Source organism: Toxorhynchites rutilus, chromosome 2, assembly GCF_029784135.1.
Source record: "Toxorhynchites rutilus septentrionalis strain SRP chromosome 2, ASM2978413v1, whole genome shotgun sequence".
Classification (NCBI taxonomy): domain Eukaryota; kingdom Metazoa; phylum Arthropoda; class Insecta; order Diptera; family Culicidae; genus Toxorhynchites; species Toxorhynchites rutilus.
The window spans coordinates 72957635-72977718 of NC_073745.1; the positions used below are offsets into that span (position 1 = coordinate 72957635).

The 20084-nt window shown below is 40.0% G+C and overlaps 1 protein-coding gene across 1 annotated transcript in view; it reads left to right on the top strand.

Moving 5' to 3' along the window:
* The first annotated feature begins 698 nt into the window (after nt 1-698).
* The window catches only part of LOC129765121 (uncharacterized), a 387394-nt gene continuing 368008 nt past the window's right edge, over nt 699-20084 (top strand). The window contains exon 1 of the mRNA XM_055765006.1: nt 699-1491. Within this exon, the coding sequence (XP_055620981.1) occupies nt 1440-1491 (52 nt within the window). The 5' untranslated portion in view covers nt 699-1439. The remainder of the gene's footprint in view (nt 1492-20084) is intronic.

A 20084-nucleotide genomic window follows, 5' to 3' on the forward strand; every position in this document is an offset into this window, starting at 1 on the left:
GGCAGCATATTTCACCCCACCAAAAAGCACCTCGAGCGCCGTGGCATAAAACCGACACCTGTTTGCCAAGGCGATAATCCTATTTGCTATCCGTCTTATTTCCAGCGAGTCTGCCTCCCATCGTAAACACCGTTAACTTCAATATTTGTTATCCTAGGCGAGTGTGCTGTCGCTATCGTTGTCGACGTCGCAAGCATTGGTGGCGACATGGCATGAATACACTTCAACTGTGCGCAAGATTAACATTATCCTAGTGTACATCAATTTGCTTTGTCACACCTCCGCCTCCGTCACATTTTTGGGTATGCCGAGACAAAGAGGGATTACACGAGAAGGTGAGTGTGGGAGAATCAAGCAACGACTCTCTCACATGAATCATTTGCATTCTTAGCGGTAGCTGATATCTCATCTGACCCACAAGGACTCGGGTGCAATTTTGCATGATCCTGTGAACGCACACCTTCCGGTCCGGAGCACATGTTTCGCTGCCGGATGCAATCGGCGAGTGCTACTGATAATGATCCGTCGACTCGTGTGCCACTCGTATTCGGAATCTCGTGCTGCGTCGTGAGTCAGCTGTCAGAGTTCGGAGCAACCGGCATCCCTTCGGCAATTTGCGCTCGTTCGTCCTGGCTCCTGCGGCTCGATTGTTGTGGATGGTTCAGAAACACAACAGTACTATTCGAACTTCCGACGCTGGTAGTCTGATTTAGCGGTTCCATCGTTCCGAGTGGTGTTCACAACGTGCAAATTGGTGAGGTGATCTGTTGTTTCTCAGCGAAAGGTTGTTTCCGGTGATTGGTGTTTCGTTACATTTTGCCTTGAGCCTTACATGCGCGCGCGAAACATCAAGTGAAGCTTCCAGTTTTCTGCGTGGGGCTTCGTCTTCACACGTCCGCGAGGGATAACGGGGTCGCAGCGGTCGCAGCGGTCGCACCGGAAGCTCGGTTAATTAATTGATGGTATAAGTTTAAATAGCTTCTCGTGATTCCGTTGAGCGTTGTTTTTGTTGGACAACGGTTCGAATTGGTTGAGCTTCTTGGCTGGCGGCGTGCAATCCGGAGAGTGTGTGGGTGTGCGTGAATCGGTGCCAGGAAGCAGCACTGAGAGCACGAAAATCAATTTCAGATAATAATCAATTATGTAAATAGTCTAAATGGTCGCTAATTGAATCGATTGATTAGTGTTTGCGTGCCCGCACGTGGAGCAGCGTGTCTTTGTGTGTGCGCGCGGTCGTTTCCGACAACTCGTGGTGGATAGTCTGCCCGGATCGAGCGAAGTGTTCAATTCCGTGCGGTTCCCGGCGCAGAGTGGAACGGGTGTATCCCATCAGTGCCGGAATCCATCAAAGTGTAATTTTGGAGCCCAACCGAGAAAAAGGATTGGAGCAGCTTTGAGTTGGCAGCAACAGCAGCAACATCAGAAGGTGGAAATAAAGCATGAAATTCGTCGCGCTGGTTTGGTGGGTTTGGCTGCAGCTCGCATTTCGAGGTATTTATATTAAAAATTGAAATTTCATTTTCCATCCGCCGGTTGCCGCTTTCGATAATGTCTTTTCCGTGTGGTTTTTTTCTGCCTCCGTTGGCTCCCTCTCCGGGGCGTCACAAAGGGAAGGGCTAGAAAGAGCTGAGTCACAACAACTGACACCGGAACCGGATTCTGGGTGGACACTGCCAATCAATCAACGGAGGCAGTTTAATCGAATGTGATGAATGAGTTTGCCAAATATTTTTTTACGCTGCCGGATACGATACCATTGGATACGCACGCTAGAGCTTGTTGGAGGAGTGGTTTTAATGGTATTTTCCCAGCGTTTTTCTCTCTCTTTGTTATTCTCCATTTCCGATAGACAGCTGGAAAGAGGAGTGTTTGCATTTTACAAATTGAAACGCCACCGAATGAATTGCTCGGTTGTCACAATTTATGATTGCGAAGTTTGCGAGCGAATCGCTAGCGGGCTGTTTGGTTTGTGAATTATTGATAAGTGGAAGTGCCATGTGACTCCTTAAGAGTAATTTTTCATGTTGATATAATGGTTTTTTCCGGGACAAAATGGTAAGTATCCGCGCGGTCACCGTCACTATCGACCAAATAGGCAAATTCATTGCTTATGAAATATGTACCTCAGGATGAGTTTCGTTTAGTATGCTGTTTCAGACAAATTTAGATTCATGCAATTGACGAAACAATAAATAATGGAGTGCTTGGCGGAACAGGGATGGAAGGTCCTTTTAAAAGGAATTATTTATGAATGTCCGTCGTTATCCACATGGCACATCTGCTTCCGGGCAATGTTTGTCGGTCCTTGTTTGCACATTACATGTGTACCTGTTGCTTCGGTGCTGGGAGCGGACGATGGTGACATACCGGTTTTATGTGCCGTGCGTCATTGTCTCAACTGTGACCGTATTGCGTGATTTGAATATTTATTCTAAAGCATTTCGAGAAACTGCGATGACTTTGTTTTTTATTTAAAGCTTCAACGAACCAAGTATGTAGCGCTTGGCTACAGGAAGCTAATCCAGGTTTAGCTATACGTAATATTATTTTTTTCATATTCATTCTCCACAAATGTGGAGTATGCGGTTCCGGTTCTGTTTCTCTTAACAACGGGTGTGTGAATTTTCATAAATCGATTCTGGTTAAGCAAATGTTTTATGTACAGTTTTAGAACGTATCAGGAGAGAGGACGTTGATCGTTCCACAGCCAACGAACGTTTCGCATTTTATCTTCGTGATTTTCCATGTATATTTTTGTAGTCAATATGTTTCCTAATCCCACTCTTCTGAGAAATGCAGATTTTTCGACCATCTAGTTTTATCGAAATCTACTGGTTGTAGCTATTGAATAACTGACGCGGTTAAATATATTTTTACGATTTCATATATATTTACTCACTGTTACCTCCCGGGAATCCGGTTTTTATGAATATCACGGTTCAGAATGGCGGAATGTGTATTTTGCACTATGAATAATATTGTATAGGTTACCGAATAATAAATATAGGCAATTTTTGGAAACCTTGATATAATTAGGATTTCCTGTCGTAATCTCGCATTTTGGCGTAAGCGCCAGAGGGAAGAATTTTTCGTAAGAGGCTTTTTATAAATTTGCATGTACAGGGTGGGCCATTTAAAGTGGAAGGATTTGTTTTTGCAATAGCAAAGTAAAGAAGTGGAATTTTAAATTTTTTTTTTGAAATTAATTTATCTTGGTCCAAGGAGATTTGTTCTAACTACTTTTTGATTATGATATCTCGTAAATGACCGCCTCTGGCCTTGACCGCAAAATGTGCCCTTTTTTCGGCATTTTCCATCACTTTGCCCAATGTTTCGGCCGATATGGCAGCAATTTCTTGTCGGATATTGTCTTTCAGCGCAGCCAGGGTCCTTGGTTTACCAGTGTATACCTTGGATTTTAAATATCCCCATAAAAAAAAGTCAGGAGGCGTAAAATCAGGTGATCTCGGTGGCCAGTCATAATCGCCGTTTTTCGATATTAATCTTCCGGGGAACATTTCGCGCAATAATTTGGTCGTGGCAGCCGCTGTATGGCATGTAGCGCCGTACTGTTGGAACCAGTAATTGTCCAATTCATTTTCACGAACAAATGGCAATAAAAAATCGGTTATCATTGTCCGATAACGCTCCCGCAACACTGGCTCGAACGGCATCAATATTCTCGTCGAAACGTCTTGGTCGTTGTCTGGACAGATGACTGGCATTAGCAACACTACCAGACGATATAAATTTGGCATATAATCGACGTATAGTGTTGTCTCCAGGCGATGTTTTAACTTTATTTTTATTTTTCCACGCACGTTTAGTTAACACAATTGAGAAGTTATTTTGAATGTACAGCTGAACAATTTCAGGGCGTTCTTTAGGTGTGTATTGTTGGTTAAAATTGTACTGAAATGACGCTTCCAACGCGGTATGACATTTGTTAATCTGACATCTCTGTCAAAAGTTATGGGGTTGCCAGATGCTTCCACTTTAAATGGCCCACCCTGTATAATCAGCATACGCGTACACTATAACAATCAGATTGTGCTCCTGTGGCCGAGTGATTAGCGTCACACATTAGCATGGCGGGAGTTCGGGTTTGATTCTCGTTCGGGTCAGGGGATTTTTCGTCAAATAAATTTCTTCCGACTTGCACTGTGGTCAAGTATATTTCATAGTTTTTTATTGGACATGTCACTATGGAGAACCGTCATTCACAAGCGGAGCTCCTCCAGAAACTCCAGATATTAGATCATCAACCTATCATGAGCAACGCTGAAACAGTCTTGCCCTTGTTATTTCAAGGTCAGAACACAATGCGTTGTCATGACATTACAGCGCGTGTGTTATTATTTCTTTGTATTTGCCAACAGATGATTTCCATCCCAATGACATTAGTACTTAAACTAACTTAAACTAACAACACAAATTTTAAAACTGACAACACCGTAAACTAACAAAAAAAATCGTCTAAATTCGCGCTTATTCGATTCTTGTGACACATTGAAATCAAACACAAAGTAACACTTATAGAAAACACGACACATACTCCGCACTGGTTCATGTAGGCCATAGTTCGTTCTAGCATGAGGTATGATGAGAAATGAGTGTGATCGTAGATGACGACGACGGGTATTAATGTGCAGCATACTGAGCAGTATAGGACAATCGATATTGCCCTGCAAGAGATTTGCAACGAAGCATGCTTTCGTTACCTTGCGTCTCGCGTCCAATAGTTCCAGGTTACATCGGCTTGTGTAGCTTGGCAAATTCAAAGGATCCCTCCAGCTGAGGTGACGAAGTGCAAACCTGATGAATTTCCTTTGAACAGATTCAATGCGTTGTGTTCCATTTTGGTAGTGCGGTGACCAAGCAATGGATGAGTATTCCAGGATAGGACGCACAATTGAACAATATAAGGCTTTTAGGCAGTAAACGTCCTTAAATTTTTTGGCAAAGCGAAAAAGAAACCCCAATTGCGAAGTGGCTTTAGATACAGCATATGTGACGTGATCTTTAAAACTCATTTTAGCGTCGATCAGAATCCCCAAGTCCTTGACTGTTGATTCGCGTTTGAGTTGTACGCCTGCCAATGTGTAGACAAAGCAGAAGAGTGTGTGTTTACGCCCGAATGAAATAACGGAGCACTTCGACACGTTAAGCGACATACGGTTCGTTAGACACCATTCGGCAAAAGCTTCCAATTGTTGTTGCAGGAAAAATGCGTCTCGCGGTTGCTGTATCACGTAGTAGAGCTTCAGGTCATCGGCATACGAGAGTTTCAGACATTTCATAGTGAAGTTGACATCGTTCATGTACAGCAGGAACAAAAATGGTCCTAGGTGACTGCCCTGCGGAACACCAGACCAAACCGGAAACGGTGATGAAACATGATCTCCAATTTTGACTGCCATGCTACGACCAGTGAGATACGATCGGATCCAGTTGACCATTTGGTTACTCATTCCAAGTTTGTCAAATTTAGCTACTGCTATTCGATGATTCATCTTATCAAACGCTGCGGATAAGTCGGTGTAGATAGCGTCTACTTGTAGTCCATTCTCAATTTGATGTATCACGAACGAGGTGAAGCAAGTCAAGTTAGTGGTCGTGGAACGCTTAGGCATAAATCCGTGTTGTTCCAATGAGATATACTGTGAACACCTTTGCATTAACGCCTGAAGCACGATCAGCTCAAACAACTTCGAGGTGGCACATAATGCAGCAATACCTCGATAGTTCGAAACGCTCCGTTTGGATCCTTTCTTATATACTGGAAAAACATACGACTCTTTCCAGCATCTCGGGAATACACCGGAAGATAAGGACAGATTGAACAGTGTCGCTAGAGGTGACGCAAGTGTGTCTACACAACCTTTCAAGACGAGTGATGGAATGCCGTCCGGACCACATCCTGTGGAGGTTTTCATGTTCTTAGTTGCTGCAATTACCATATCGTCAGTGATAACTAAATCCGTCCGGGATATCTTAGGTAGCCGGGATCCTGATCTTCTGCTTCATCTATACCTGTTCCTCAGAAACGCCGATGTCAACGTTTAATGATGTTTCCTTCGTTGTGTCCTCGTTTCATATCCCTCCTATCCGATCGATAAACTTTTACTTAGTCGCGGCAATACATACACACACTCTTTACAGACACACGGGCCAAAGGTTGTGTAGTCCACTGATCATTCAACAAGAGCCAAAGGTTGTACCGCTCATGACAACTCTACACGAGCTGATGATTGCGCCGCCATTCTATCCTGGATTCCTCGAGTCGAGAAAGACGCACCACGCTAGATATGGGGTACAGACTAGGGGGGCGTTGCTGATTAATGGTCAGCTGCATCCCAATAGGAAGTATCCCGTGTCGGGCACACGTACAGAGCATCGAAGACTGCGACATACCAATTATGAGAACACTTGTAATACTAACCTCGAGTCAACCGCGAGTAATCGGTTACATATTACTAACATAGTCTAAGCAAACATTGTCAAAATATTGAACTCCCGGCCCCGTTAGGCTGACGCCATATGAGCCTTAATAAAATATATATTTTGGATAAAAAAAAAAAAAAAAAAAAAACTAAATCCAGCTCAGAAGCAAGAAGTCGAGGTACGTTTCTGGTAGAAGCAGCAACATCCTGCGGATCGATGTGTTCATTGACAAACACATTACTGAACTGAGAGCGAAACAGGTCAGCGATGTCGGTAGTCGTATCAGCTTCCAATAAACCGTTGGTCAACGTAGATGGTAGACCGGATTCCTTACGTTGGTCTTTGACGTAACGCCAAAATCCTTTAGGATTTACCTTAAGGCGTCTCTGCAGACGGTCTTGATAAGCACTGAAGAGACGATTATTGAGCTGTTTATACTCAGCATTCGTCTTTAGATATTTCGCTCTTGTTGAGTCCGTACGGTGCTTGCTGAACTGTCTTAAAGCAGACTGCTTCACTCTTTTAAGATACTTCAGGGCACCATTTGACCAGGCAGGCTTGGTATCCTCACGTTTCGTCTTCAACGGAACAAACTGATCAATTGCATACAGCAGAATACTCGACATGATCGATGCAGCGAGGTTAGCGTCACAGCCTTGAAAAACATCTATCCACTCGATTTGTGCGAGGAAATTGTTCATCGCGGTAAAATCAGTTTTACTGAAATCGTACGAAACACTTTCAGAAGCATCGTGAAATTGTCGGAAAGGTTTCAAATTGAGATTCACCAGTATAGGAGGATGATGTCGCACTTTTTTAACAAGTGGTGATGGTCCTTGCATGACTGTGCAGTGCTCACATAGTTCTTCGTTGACGAAGCACAGATCAAGTATGCGATCGTTTTCATTTTTGATTCCTATCATTTGCCTCAGTCCAGCGGTGCAATAGGAATCAAGCAGTTCTTGTGATGTCAAGCAGATCGAGGATTGAGAAGAAACCGGGTAGAGAAAGCCATGCGAGTTATGCTGCCAAGAGATTGAGCTCAAGTTGAAGTCGCCCAGGATCATAATGTTGTCTCTCGGTTCTAGTTGTGAAACAACCCAATAGAGAGAGTCAAGATGTTGATTGATCAAAGGTCCATCGTTTACCCTATCAGGAGGCATGTAAACTACGCACAGGTAAAGTGTAGCGTCCAAAGTGGTAATAGCGATCCACAGATGCTCTACCGTCGAGCAACCCGGAGGATTGAGCGTACGGGATTTGATCCTTGAGTGAACAGCCAACAATGCACCACCTCCCGTGCGTTTGTTACTATACGAACGATCCTGCCCGTAGACGGAGTAAGAGTTGTCGAACAGCTGACTTGATGCAGTGTTTCCATTGAGCCATGTTTCGGGCTGTTGATACCACCAACGTTTTGGTAGTAAATTAAGATATCCGAGGAATTAGGACTGCCATTTCTCTTTTGTTGCTCATTCCTGTGGGGTGAGTAGACATCAGAACAAGGTTTGCCGTTCCTTATGGAGTACTTGCCATGGGAGGCAGATCGGAAGACCCCTTCGTCAACACTATACTCAGGGCCGGGACGACTTGAAGGACAAGAGTGAAGGTACTGTGGCTGTTCGAAGATAGTTGGCACGACTGAGCAAGGTGAGTCAGGGGCTTCCTTACTGCTTTGTGTCGAGCGTCCCGGGTCGGATAACGGTGTTCTTTCAAGATGATGAGAAGAATCAGAGGTGACATCTGTTTTTTGTTTCGCAGTCCTACTGGGTGAATGTACATCAGGACGAGAATTACCATTACCAAGTGAATACTTGCCATGGAAAACAGTTCGGAAGACCCCTTCGTCAACACTATACTCAGGGCCGGGACGACTTGAAGAATAAGAGCGAAGGTACTGTGGCTGTTCGAAGATAGTTGGCACGACTGAGCAAGGTGATTCAGGGACTTCCTTACTGCTTTGTGTCGAGCGTCCCGGGTCGGATGATGGTGTTATTCCAAGATGAAGAGATGAATCTGAGGTGACATCTGTTTTCTGTTTCGCAGTCCTGCTGGGTGAATGTACATCAGGACAAGAATTACCATTACCAAGTAAATACTTGCCATGAAAGACAGTTCGGAAGACCTCTTCGTCAACGCTATACTCAGGGCCGGGACGACTTGAAGGACAAGAGCGAAGGTACGGTGGCTGTTCGAAGGTAGTTGGCACGACTGAGCAAGGTGATTCAGAGGCTTCCTTACTGCTTTGTGCTCTACGTCCCGGGTTGGATAACGCTGTTCCTTCGAGATGATGAGGCGACGATACGTAGAAAGTTAGTTGCTATGTAGAGTAATCAACCATCTTGTTACGTCTGTCTCGCTGGCTGATGTAAACCGGGCATTCGCTACTCCAGGCAGAGTGCTCGACGTCAATATTTAGCTTCCGTTCTACTCGTATTTTTTCGCAGTTAGCGCATTTTTCTGTACGAGATTTACACTCTTTCACTTGATGGTTTCCACTGCATATAGGGCAAGTCACAATTTCTGCCTTGCAGTCGGCCATCTTGTGATTAAACCCACAACACTTGTAACACCTAGTGACCTGAAGCCCATCTAAAACACGACAGCGATTCCAACCGCAGTTCAATTTCCCAACATTCATAACTTTAAAAAATGTGTCTGCGTCGAGCTCGACAATCGCACTATAGTTATCATATCGCCACTTCTCATTGCAATATGTTTTACGAAGTTTGAAGTGTTTCAGACTAGTGAGAGCATCGTTCTGACTAACAAGTTTTTGCTTCAGTTCATCTTCGTCAAGTTTGTCACTCATTCCAATTATTTTGACTGTGGGTTTCATACACTCCCTAACTTTCACCTCAAATTGACCCCCCAGTTGCTTGTCGTTGTTTTCTTCAAGCAGTTTGATTGATGATTCATCCTTCATAGACATTATAACAGATCCGTCTTTGCCACTTTTCACTCGCCCAACGTTTAGGTTTTTGATATCCATTTTCTTCCTCAATTCAGCTCTAGCATCTTCAATTATTACACCTTCTTTCGGTTTAATAACGATAACGGTGTCTGGTTTATTCTTCGGTTTCTTTACACGTTCTGTTTCAGTTACTTTTAGATTTTTTTTAGCACATTCGCGAAGCTCGTTTTTGGGGTCTCGATCATATTTTCTTTATCCACTACGGATTCAATTCGTCTTTTCTTTGCAGCAGAACGTGTAACTACTCCACGAGTTACATCATCGTTAATGTCAACAGCAATATTAGACATTTTATTCTCTCGCACTAATTCGTTTCTTACAATTTGCTTCACCTTGTCTTCGAAGTTTTTGGCAAGTTCAATCACGCACAAAAATTCATCCAATTTTTTGACAATATCACCCAACAGTTTCTCACTGTGCCTATCGTCATAATCATTCAGCGCTAAACACGCGTCGCATTAGGAAGCTTTTTTAAGACTTCTATATCCTCAGCTGTCGCGCCGGGTAAGCAACCGACGTGGATAGAAAGCTTACACTTCCCAAAACACTCAACACACGCATCTTGTTCGGCAATAGGCACAGCGCACTGAGTGCACGGTTGTGTGTAACATTGTCTCTCGCTCTTTTCTCCCGTGTCCATATCTTCGTGCATCGCAATTGTATACAAAAAACAAAAACAGTGCGGGACTATACTTAGCTTCGATGAACACAGAATAAATTGGGCGATTAACCGCAGTGTAGCACAATGACCAAAAAACTTGATTTTTCTCTAAGAGAATTGATAAACTCGCGTCAAGTACATTAAAACTTGGTCATAGATATGGGACGGAAACAGTTAAAAAACACAAATTCGCGTCAACAAAAAAAGTACACATCCACTTGTGTTGAACGAAATTCAATATGTGTGTTCAAACAAAAATGAAGTCCGGTCGGATTCGATCCCATACATTGCTGGATGTATTCGGATGGTAGGAGCAAGGATTACTTCATACACACATATTTATAGTTTGGTTAGTCTATTTCGTCGACACACTGAGGAAATCAATAGTGTAATTTCCTCAGTTATTCCAAATCCGTTTACTGATCAGCTACTCACCCGTATTCTGAAATCCGATTAAGTTAGATTAAGGCGACCCGAAGGAAACGCAATATTGCATTCCGTAATACGTTTGCCTCTAGTCCAATCGAGTTGCTTAGTCGACAAAACATGAATGCCTGAAAAGAATTGATTGCTCGCATTTTCTGCGTTTCGGTGCCTTTTTTAGAGTTCTCACTATGCCTCATTGGCAATAGTCAAGCGATGTTCATCGAAATATAATCAAAACAGGAACAATATTCGAAATCAGCTCAGCAACGATACGATGAACGCTATTTTAAAATCAAAATATTCGATTAAACATTTTTTCTCTACAATGAACATTTCCGATGGTACAGATTTTTGGTACAGATTTTTTGAAGAAAAAGTACAGATGAGAAAGATTTTTTTCCTTCTGGTACAGATAAAAATGTGGCAATACTGCACAATGGTCCAGGAGATGTATTTAAGTGGAAATTAGCATTTAGAGCTTGACAGTTATTCTCTAGACAAAAACTGTTTTCGACAAAGTTGTTACATTTGATAGAGCGCTTATTTTTATGTTATCAAAAATATGGTAACCAAAATTTTCGATGGAATAAAAAATATAACTTTCTTATCTTTATAGATAGAGCTGAACATAGGTCGACAATGTTATAGTCCCAGTTATTTGAGACATCTTTGTAGAACACAGTTTTTTTCTATCTCTTGAAATAACCGATATATAGCCTTTTTTCTATGTTACGTTAGGGTCACCATGAAAAAAACTGTTTTCTTCTCTCTAGCTTTTATATTTCAAATTATACATACATATTGTCTTTGGAAAACTTTAAGAGCTTACTAATACAAACATTTTGCGATGCAGAACTTGTCAGTATCTCATCTTGACTCAAAGTTTTTTATTTTTTTCCAAAAAATATGCTCCCTTCAATTATTTGTTATTATTTCTGGGGCAAACGTGAACAAAGTTTATTGGCGGCATTTGAAAGAGAATACATGATGTGTAATTTTCAACACATTAAACAAATTAAAATTGAAATCATGAGTTTTTGAGTAAAAAATCATCAATAACTTTGAGTAGGATTAAGATATTGACAAGTTCTGCATCGCAAAATGGTGGTATTGATAAGCTCTAAAAGTCGTATCAAAACAGTTTTGATGTAGAATTTGAAATATAAAAGTTAGAGCAAAAAAAAAAATATTTTTTCATGGTGACCCTAACGTAACATAGAAAAAAAGGCGGTTATTTAAAGAGATAGAAAAATTGTAAGGGGTTGTATCTAGGACACGACCACATATTTTCGACGTAGAACTACGCAATTATATTATGTAATCCACTTGTTCACCACTTCGAATATTATTTCAGAATGCATCGAAATTTTTGTAATAAATTATGTTCTTCGTTACAAATAAATTTGATGAACGTTCTTCTACGTTTGATATGATGCCTAGGACTACCAAAATATGTAAATGGAAGAATTGTCAAACGATAATTGTATTTTACATTTCCCTCTGAAATTATTGCACATTTCATGTTTACGTAGTTCTCGAACCGCGTAAGTTCATTCACCTCTAGAATCTGAAATGACGATTTTCCCAGGCTTCTCAGTTTAAAAGTACGTTTTAGCGAAACATTCCGTTCTACACAACGACTAGCGAGTACAAAAGCACTCAACACCAAAAATTACCCCCGACTTGCATGTATTTGCAAAGCGGATTCCCCCAGGCACATTAATTTAGAAGTCCGTGTTAGGGAAACAAAGCTCAGTGGGAAAAAATACCCCCGACTTGCATGCTTTGACAAAGCGGATTCCCCCAGGCACATTGATTTTGAAGTCCGTGTTAGGGAAACACAGCTCGGAACACAAATACTCCCGACTTGCATGTATACTTGCAGAGCGGATTTCCACAGGTACATCGATTTTGAAGTCTGTGTTGGGGAAATCGTAAATCGGGCCAATCAAAACTTGGCAACTAGGGCGTTTAGATAACGCTTGACATTTTACAGTTATACAATTGTTCATCTCATGAAAAATAACATTTTATGATTTGTGATAGACGCGTAGAAATATTTCCTATCCATTGTTGCAAACATCTTTCTGATCTGTTAAGAAATATTCGAGTTATATGTATTCGAAATACAGGTAGGGTTAGCACACAAAGCGGCAGAACAAATGTTTGGGAAAAAACGAGGTTCTTCCAGTTTTCGTGAATTTAAACCGTTTAGAGATTAGCGAATTGTAATGTACAGGCAAACCTTTTTTATGCGGGGTATAAGGACCGCACAAAGAAAGTCGCATAAAAAAAATCGTGCAAAACTTCACCAGCAGCTATATAAAATCGTGTTCGGTACACATTTTGAAAAAAAAAAAATTTGTGCGGTAGATAGGGACCGCATAAAAAAATTTCCTCCAAGAAAACTCAAATCCACGCCATTCACCGTTCAATTTGCTTTTGTTTCCCTGCTTGGCGATGGGACACTTTGCCTTTTCGGTTGCCCGTGGCTGTTTTGTGCTTTTATTGCATGTCGAAACGTGTTGCTGTTATAAATCATGTCATGCAAAAACTTAGAAAAACTTAGAGCATTTGAAGAGAGGAGGGGAATGATTTCAGAAGTGGATAATTGAGACACAAATATGATTTTTTTGCACTGAAATGCATATAAACCATAAAAAAAAACTAAATGGACGATAACTTCCTCAAATATGCTTCTTTTCATATACCGCACAAAAAAACCGCACAAGAACATAAAGTCGCACAAAAAAAACCGCACAAAAACAGGTTTTACTGTATGGCATATCAAACACATCTTAGAGAATTTACGATTCGAAAGGTATGCAAATCAGGGGAATTCGTTCATAGTGAAAATAGTTATTAACGTTAACCTTGTTTCATAAAAACGTGACCTGTTTTCCGATTTGGCACCCTTCCTGAAAGACGTAGTTCTACGTCAAAAAACTTTGTTCTACAAGGATGTCTCAAAAAACTGGGACTACAACATTGTCGAACTATGTTTATCTCTATCTATAAAGATTATATGTAACAACTTTGTCGAAAACAGTTTTTGTCTAGGGAATAACTGTCGAGCTCTAAATGCTAATTTCCACTTAAATACATCTCCTGGATCATTGTGCACTGGTGGCAACCTTGTCATACATAGATGACATTGAGCTTCGTGTTCCATCTCTGTGAAACCAAAATGGTAAGGGATATTCGGGTTGAATAAATAAAATTTAAAAAAAATATATGATTGTGAAAATTTGCTCTACCGTATAAAATGTGTGTTCTATGTAACAAACTAACACATTCTCTGCAAGTGGGGAAAAATCTTGAGCAAAAGTTGTTTCTGATGATGATTATGAATCTATTATGAATAAAGTTTTGACGGGAATGCAAATCAAATTTGAGAGAAAAAGTTAAGTGAATAACAATGGGTACCGTCATTCTAACACATTTTCGTTCAAATCTTTACGTTCATTCTATTTATCGATACAATTCGATCAATTTCATAGATCGTTAAAGCATTTAAACACGCTTACAATCAACTAGTCGTTGTTTATTTAACAACTAACATATTAACTAGGAATAATTTGTATGGCAGTGGTGTTTCGTTCATCTGTTCAAACCGTTCATGGGACAAGTAGACAATTTCTGAAGAAACAAAAAAAAACAGTTTTTTTACTATACCATATTCGTACCAATTATCGAAGATGTTTTATTTGTAATTTCCATATAATCCCGTATATTCTTATTTTTCTGTTTGGGTGAAACTTCTCCACCGTGAAGAATATAATCTGATAGCTATACTTGATCACACTACACAACACAACACTACGAAATATGGAGTAATGACTACCGGGCTCAAATCCTTCATCTGAACCCGCCGTCATTGAAACTCTTCCAAGCATCTTCAAGTGCGACAGGGCAAACGCAATCAACAATGTATGAAGCGATCACTACTACTAACCCGCTGAAAACGATGGTTCACTTGGTCACGTGTCGCCTCTGTTGTATGATAAAACAACATTTGCCGGGACAGTTAGTAAAAAATAAAAATGGTTCTAGGTGAAATATTGAAAAGTTTTATCATTATTTATGTCACGGTTGAAGAAGGAGTTTCGAGTTCTGTTCCGGTTCAGTACATAACATTAGTTCTTTAGTCAAATTTACAGCCACTTACATTGATACATCTTTAAACTTGTCACCAAAATCGTGTCAAAACAATGCAATGTATCTGAACTGTGGCCAAATTCACTACTATAGGCGGCATTCCATCTATTCAATATGCTACATGCTACAAGTTAATATGTTACAGTTTCCTTTTATTTCCTTATACCCCATCCTTCTCCTAAAAATATGTCAGCCTTCTAAACTCGAGTACACCGCGAGTAATCGGTTTTCCACCTTACTAACCATAGATGTAAGAAAATTGTTTATATATATAGTTTTAAAATTATATTTAAGAATTCGGCTCCTTTAAACTTAAGTTACTGAGCCTGCAAAAATAAACGAATTAATAAAAAAAAAAACAAGTGAATGGTAAACAACAATGGATATGATACTGGCGGATTTTTTAAAAAAAAATTTCCACCTCAGCCACTACACAGCAGTATGCGAACGCTCATTGCTCCAACATATCTGTTATGATGTTATTGTTTTTATGATCAAACTTTCTGTTGTTCCACTATTGTAGTGAGTTATAATCGTCAATAAATAACGTAGTTGTTCCAATATTGTCGTGCTACAAACGCCGCACCGATCCGCAGGCCATTGGATAAGGCCAACATTGCTCGACAAGACCGTTTGTGCCGTAAAAAGAGACTCCAATAAGCAAGAACCATTGACTTGTAGCATGTAGCATGTTGAATAGATGGAATTCCGCCTTAACACCTTGTAGAGACATCTCGTCGAATTTGTCAGTGTCAGTGTGAGTCAGAAGCAAGAATATACAACCAACGCCACGATACCAAACAAATTTACACGAAGATATGTGTAGAGCTTAAGCAAGTGTATCCAAACTTGCGTTGCAAATTTGTCGCACGATTTTCGCGACAAATATAACGAGCTCATTTGCATCCTCCTTTGATTTCCCAGAAATGTGCCACCACTGCGTGAAATTAATCCACTTCCTCGCCGGGTGTAGAGTTTACACGATTGTGTAACGAACATCCTGTTCCGCCAGAATGCAACAGCTCTCGACATGAGATTTGTCCGCCCGCGGTGAAAAGCAAAGAAAAAATGAAAACTGAGAACACAAAAACATACAGCCGCGGCAAAGTTAACTTCAAACCGTTTCGCAGCGGATGTCGAATTGCCGCAAGTTTCAAAATTTCAAACTTTATATCGCAAATATTCCATAAGATGCACCCGATATGACGTGTCCCATGGTGTGGAAATAATTTGCTCGCTTTTCCGAAACGGTTTCGTACATACGTTTTAAGTTTTTTCTTCCCTTTTCAGCCTTCTTGAAATTTTTCAATCTTTTTTTTTCTTCGCATGGCTATGAAAACTTTGTCCTCACCGGGAGCGAACGAAGATTTCACAGAAAAGTGTTTTTTTCGCGAATCGATGCGCTATTCGCAAACTCCGCTGGCGCAAACTTCGAAATCGAAGCGAGTCAAGTGGAAAGAAGCGCGAAATGAGAGCAGAGGGCATAACAACGCACCCCGTGCACTCGACGAAGTTGGTGCTGCGGGGAGTTAAATAAATTTATAATATACGTTTGTTCTCGTCTTCCCGCTCTTCCCTTTCCGCTGGGACTCGGGCGTGGGTGTATGTTTTTTTTGTTGATCGTTGTTGTGGTACAGATTTTCATCTCGGAGATAAATCAAATAATGCATACGTCGGAATCGGAATAGGTGGTGGTGCAGCATCTGGGGAAGAAAACGTGCAGTGTGCAGTTTTTGTGGAAATGTTTTTGTGCTGTTGTTGTCTCTGGAGTGGTTTATATGAGTGCTGGATGCATGTGATGTACGCAAGCGTTTTCTCTGCAATTTCAAAATGAGAAGAAGTCATGCTTATGTGTGCGAGTTATGGCCGGGATGGTTAGTCATGCGGAATTTCATAACTTTTACTCTGTTCGCGGAATACCGGTATGTCCTTGATATGGGTACTTGAGTATAGCAAAAATTTTTTCTCCACAAAATATATTACAGCACTGCCATTTGTTTACTAAAAGGCAAATGTGTCAGTCGAATAATGGAATAAACAATCTACATATGTAAGGTTTCCGTTGCGTTACTGTCAAATTAATTAAATTTCCGTACTTAGTCAAATTTACAGCCACTTACATTGATACATCTTTGAACTTGTCACCAAAATACTATATATAAGTTCGTTTTTAAGTACTTACAAGAGGGAAACCTAGTTTCCTCAATTCCGAGTTTTTATGTTAGAGAGACTCCAACAATAAGCCAAATTTTACTACTTAACCATTTTGTGTACATTTTCCTCAAAAAAACGATGCTATAAACATGGGCAATGTCCATACGAATTTTCGGAAAACAATGAGATTTTTTTCCCTTCTTTTCATTCTATTAGACTCATTTAGCAATTCAGCTGTAACAGAGCCAAATTTTTTCGTGTACACTTTTATCTAAAGATATTTTTTGTTGTATATTACACAGTAGCCATTTTTTTACGCATAAGAGTATTTCTATCTATCGATGACCATTTGTTTTATCTACGGGTCGAGGGTTGATCAAAACATAAGCTTCAGTGCCTCAGAAATCGCGGAAAAATAAAGTTAGGAAAAAAACAAGGTGATTTTTACAATCTACGTTTTATTTTCTTTTTTTCTACATAATCGCCGTAACGCTCGAGGCATTTTTCATAGCGTGGCATGAGTTTTTCTATTCCGAGCGCGAAGTGCGTAGCGTTCAACTTTTTGAAGTACGATGTAACTGCGTCACGAATTTCTTCAGTGTTATCGAATCGTTGACCGCCGAACGCCTGTTTCATCACCGTACTATTGTGAAGTTTTGGACTGATTAAGAACCGCAATTAAGAACAAAAGGCCAGGTTTATTGACGAAAGGAGTGTTCCTCATCCACGATGAAGCGCGGCCCCATTCTGCTCGCGTAACTTAAGAGAAATTGAAAAAAAAATCAAATGGACTGTGAGCGATCAATTTATTTTCATTGTTAGTAAAGGATAATTTATTCCATCAGGATGAAGATAACATTACAGGCTTAGTATTGTAATATAAAAAATGGACGACATTGTTTTCTTAGATGCGGGCTGTTCATGATACAAAAACCACTTCGTTTCTATTTCTTCAGAACTTCCAAGCTTTTGCAAAATTGGAAGACGAACAACAAGTTCTTTCTAAGGTGCACGGTTCGTATCTTTGAAGAAGGGTTACTCACAGCGAAGCTTTTTATTGCGCTCTATTGAAATGTTGTAATTTGTGATATACTCTTCTATGGGTTGGACTGGAAAGTTCGTGCCGCCATTGATGTCAATCAAATTGAGGAAACCATTAAGAATAATATTCGGTACACGACAAATCAATTAACAGATTCACTACAAATATCCAAAAACTACCGACCCTGAGCATCTGGTGCAGCTAGCACATTATTTGGCGTATGGGTTCCACATTATTTGACCGAAATATACACAATGAATATCTATATCTGCGACTCGTTCTATAAACGTCAAAAAACGCCGTTTTTTGTAAAAAATCGTGATGGACGATGAAAAGTCTTATAATTTACAACAATTTTGAATGGAAAATTCTTGGGATTACTGTTATCAATTCCCAAAGTCAGCTCTCACCCACAAAATGTCATCTTCTATGTCAGGAACAGCATATCCTTGTTGAACTCCAAAATCGCTTGCCAGATTGGCGAGGAGACATGAGGTCTCACGTTCCTATTGTGAGCTTTTTCAAACAATCAGTCGATAAATTCCTATAAATACAGCTCGACAACCATGTGGTCGAAACTATCAAATGCACTTACTTTAGCATTTATGAACATTCGACAAGCGTAAGCTTTAAGAAAGTGTGATCAGGAGTTGAGTTAATTTTCGACTTTTCTGATCTTGGGATGTTGGTAAAACGGGTGTTTCGCACAAACGAGAGTAGAGTAATTAACTGCAGACCATTTCGTAAATTCAAAACGAAATGACTGAACAATTTCGAGATGCTGAATGTATACGCATTATAAGGAACAGTTATTTATTTTTTTTCATGCACAGAAGCTAACTGTAGACAACATAAATGGAAATCGGAAGAAACTGAAGAGTGATACAAATAACTTACCGGGTAATATTGAAGAAAGAAAAGAATAGTGAATAGATCGATATTATGGTATTGTTAACAAATTAACGCAAAATAATGCCAGTAAATATGGATTTTGAACATCTCTCCTCCTCAACGTATCGCAAGCTATACCCCTGAACATAACAAGTAACACAATCTCGCCCCTTGATTATTTCACGATGATGTTGTTCGAATCTAGAATCTCATCTTGTTCGAAGATATTCAAAATCAACATATAACAAATATCGTAACGTAATCCTACGTCAACTATGTGGTCATGATTCGGATACAACCCTGCAACTTTCTTGGCAAAAAAAAAACAAATAAGAAAATAAAATCGATTTTTCTTCAAAAAAAGAGGAATGTCAACGTGGACAAAGAGGGGAGGCGTATAAGAAATGTCCACGCTTGTCCACGGAGGGGAAGGGGGGGTGTCTAGAATCGTACTTTTTCTGTCCACGTGGTATGTGGATAGCCCTAAACTGCCTCGAACGTTACGGGGATTATGTAAAAAAATAGAAAATAAAACGTATTAGGTGTACCGGTAAGTTTCTTCGGTTTCCCAACAGATGACGTAACTTGATTATTATTCCAGTGAATCAAATTTCCAGACATTCGTTGGAAAGCTACTGACATTGCGCGTCTTTGTCAGTATATGTCAAAAAGTTGAAGCGTAAACAACATAGTTTTTTGCCACTTCGAATATGTCGAATTTCGTACCAACGAGATTGCTGCCGAAAAAGTTGTGACTAGCGAAGGGCAATACTTTGAATATTAAATTTGTAATCATTTTTACAGAATAAAGCATTATTATAAAAAAAACGAAGAAACTTACCGGTACTCCTATTAGATTACGAAAATCACATTGTTTTTTGTCCTACGAAAATCACATTGTTTTGTGTTCCATAATTTTCCCCGATTCCTGAGGTACTGAAACTTATTTTTTGAACGACTCTCGTAATTGCTTTTCAAAGACTTAAAAAAATTGCTGTTCGATTTTCCGAACGCTTGCCACAAAATGGGAAACCCACTGGATGAATCTGAAGAACACAACAAAAAAATACGATATATAAACTGTACGCATCTTAGTATCATAAAAAACAATTGACATTAACATTCTAGACATTTTTTTATCACTGCAATATAATTTGTTTATACATTAAACACAAACTTGATTTTAAATTGTGCTTTTTTTCTTCAACTTCTTCACTTACAATTGTTATTTTCAATATAGAGCGCCACCTTCTGAGACGATTTCTGCCGTTCTACGCATAATTGTACCATGTTCCAAAATCAACAACTAAGAAAAACGCAATCAAGTTTTCTTG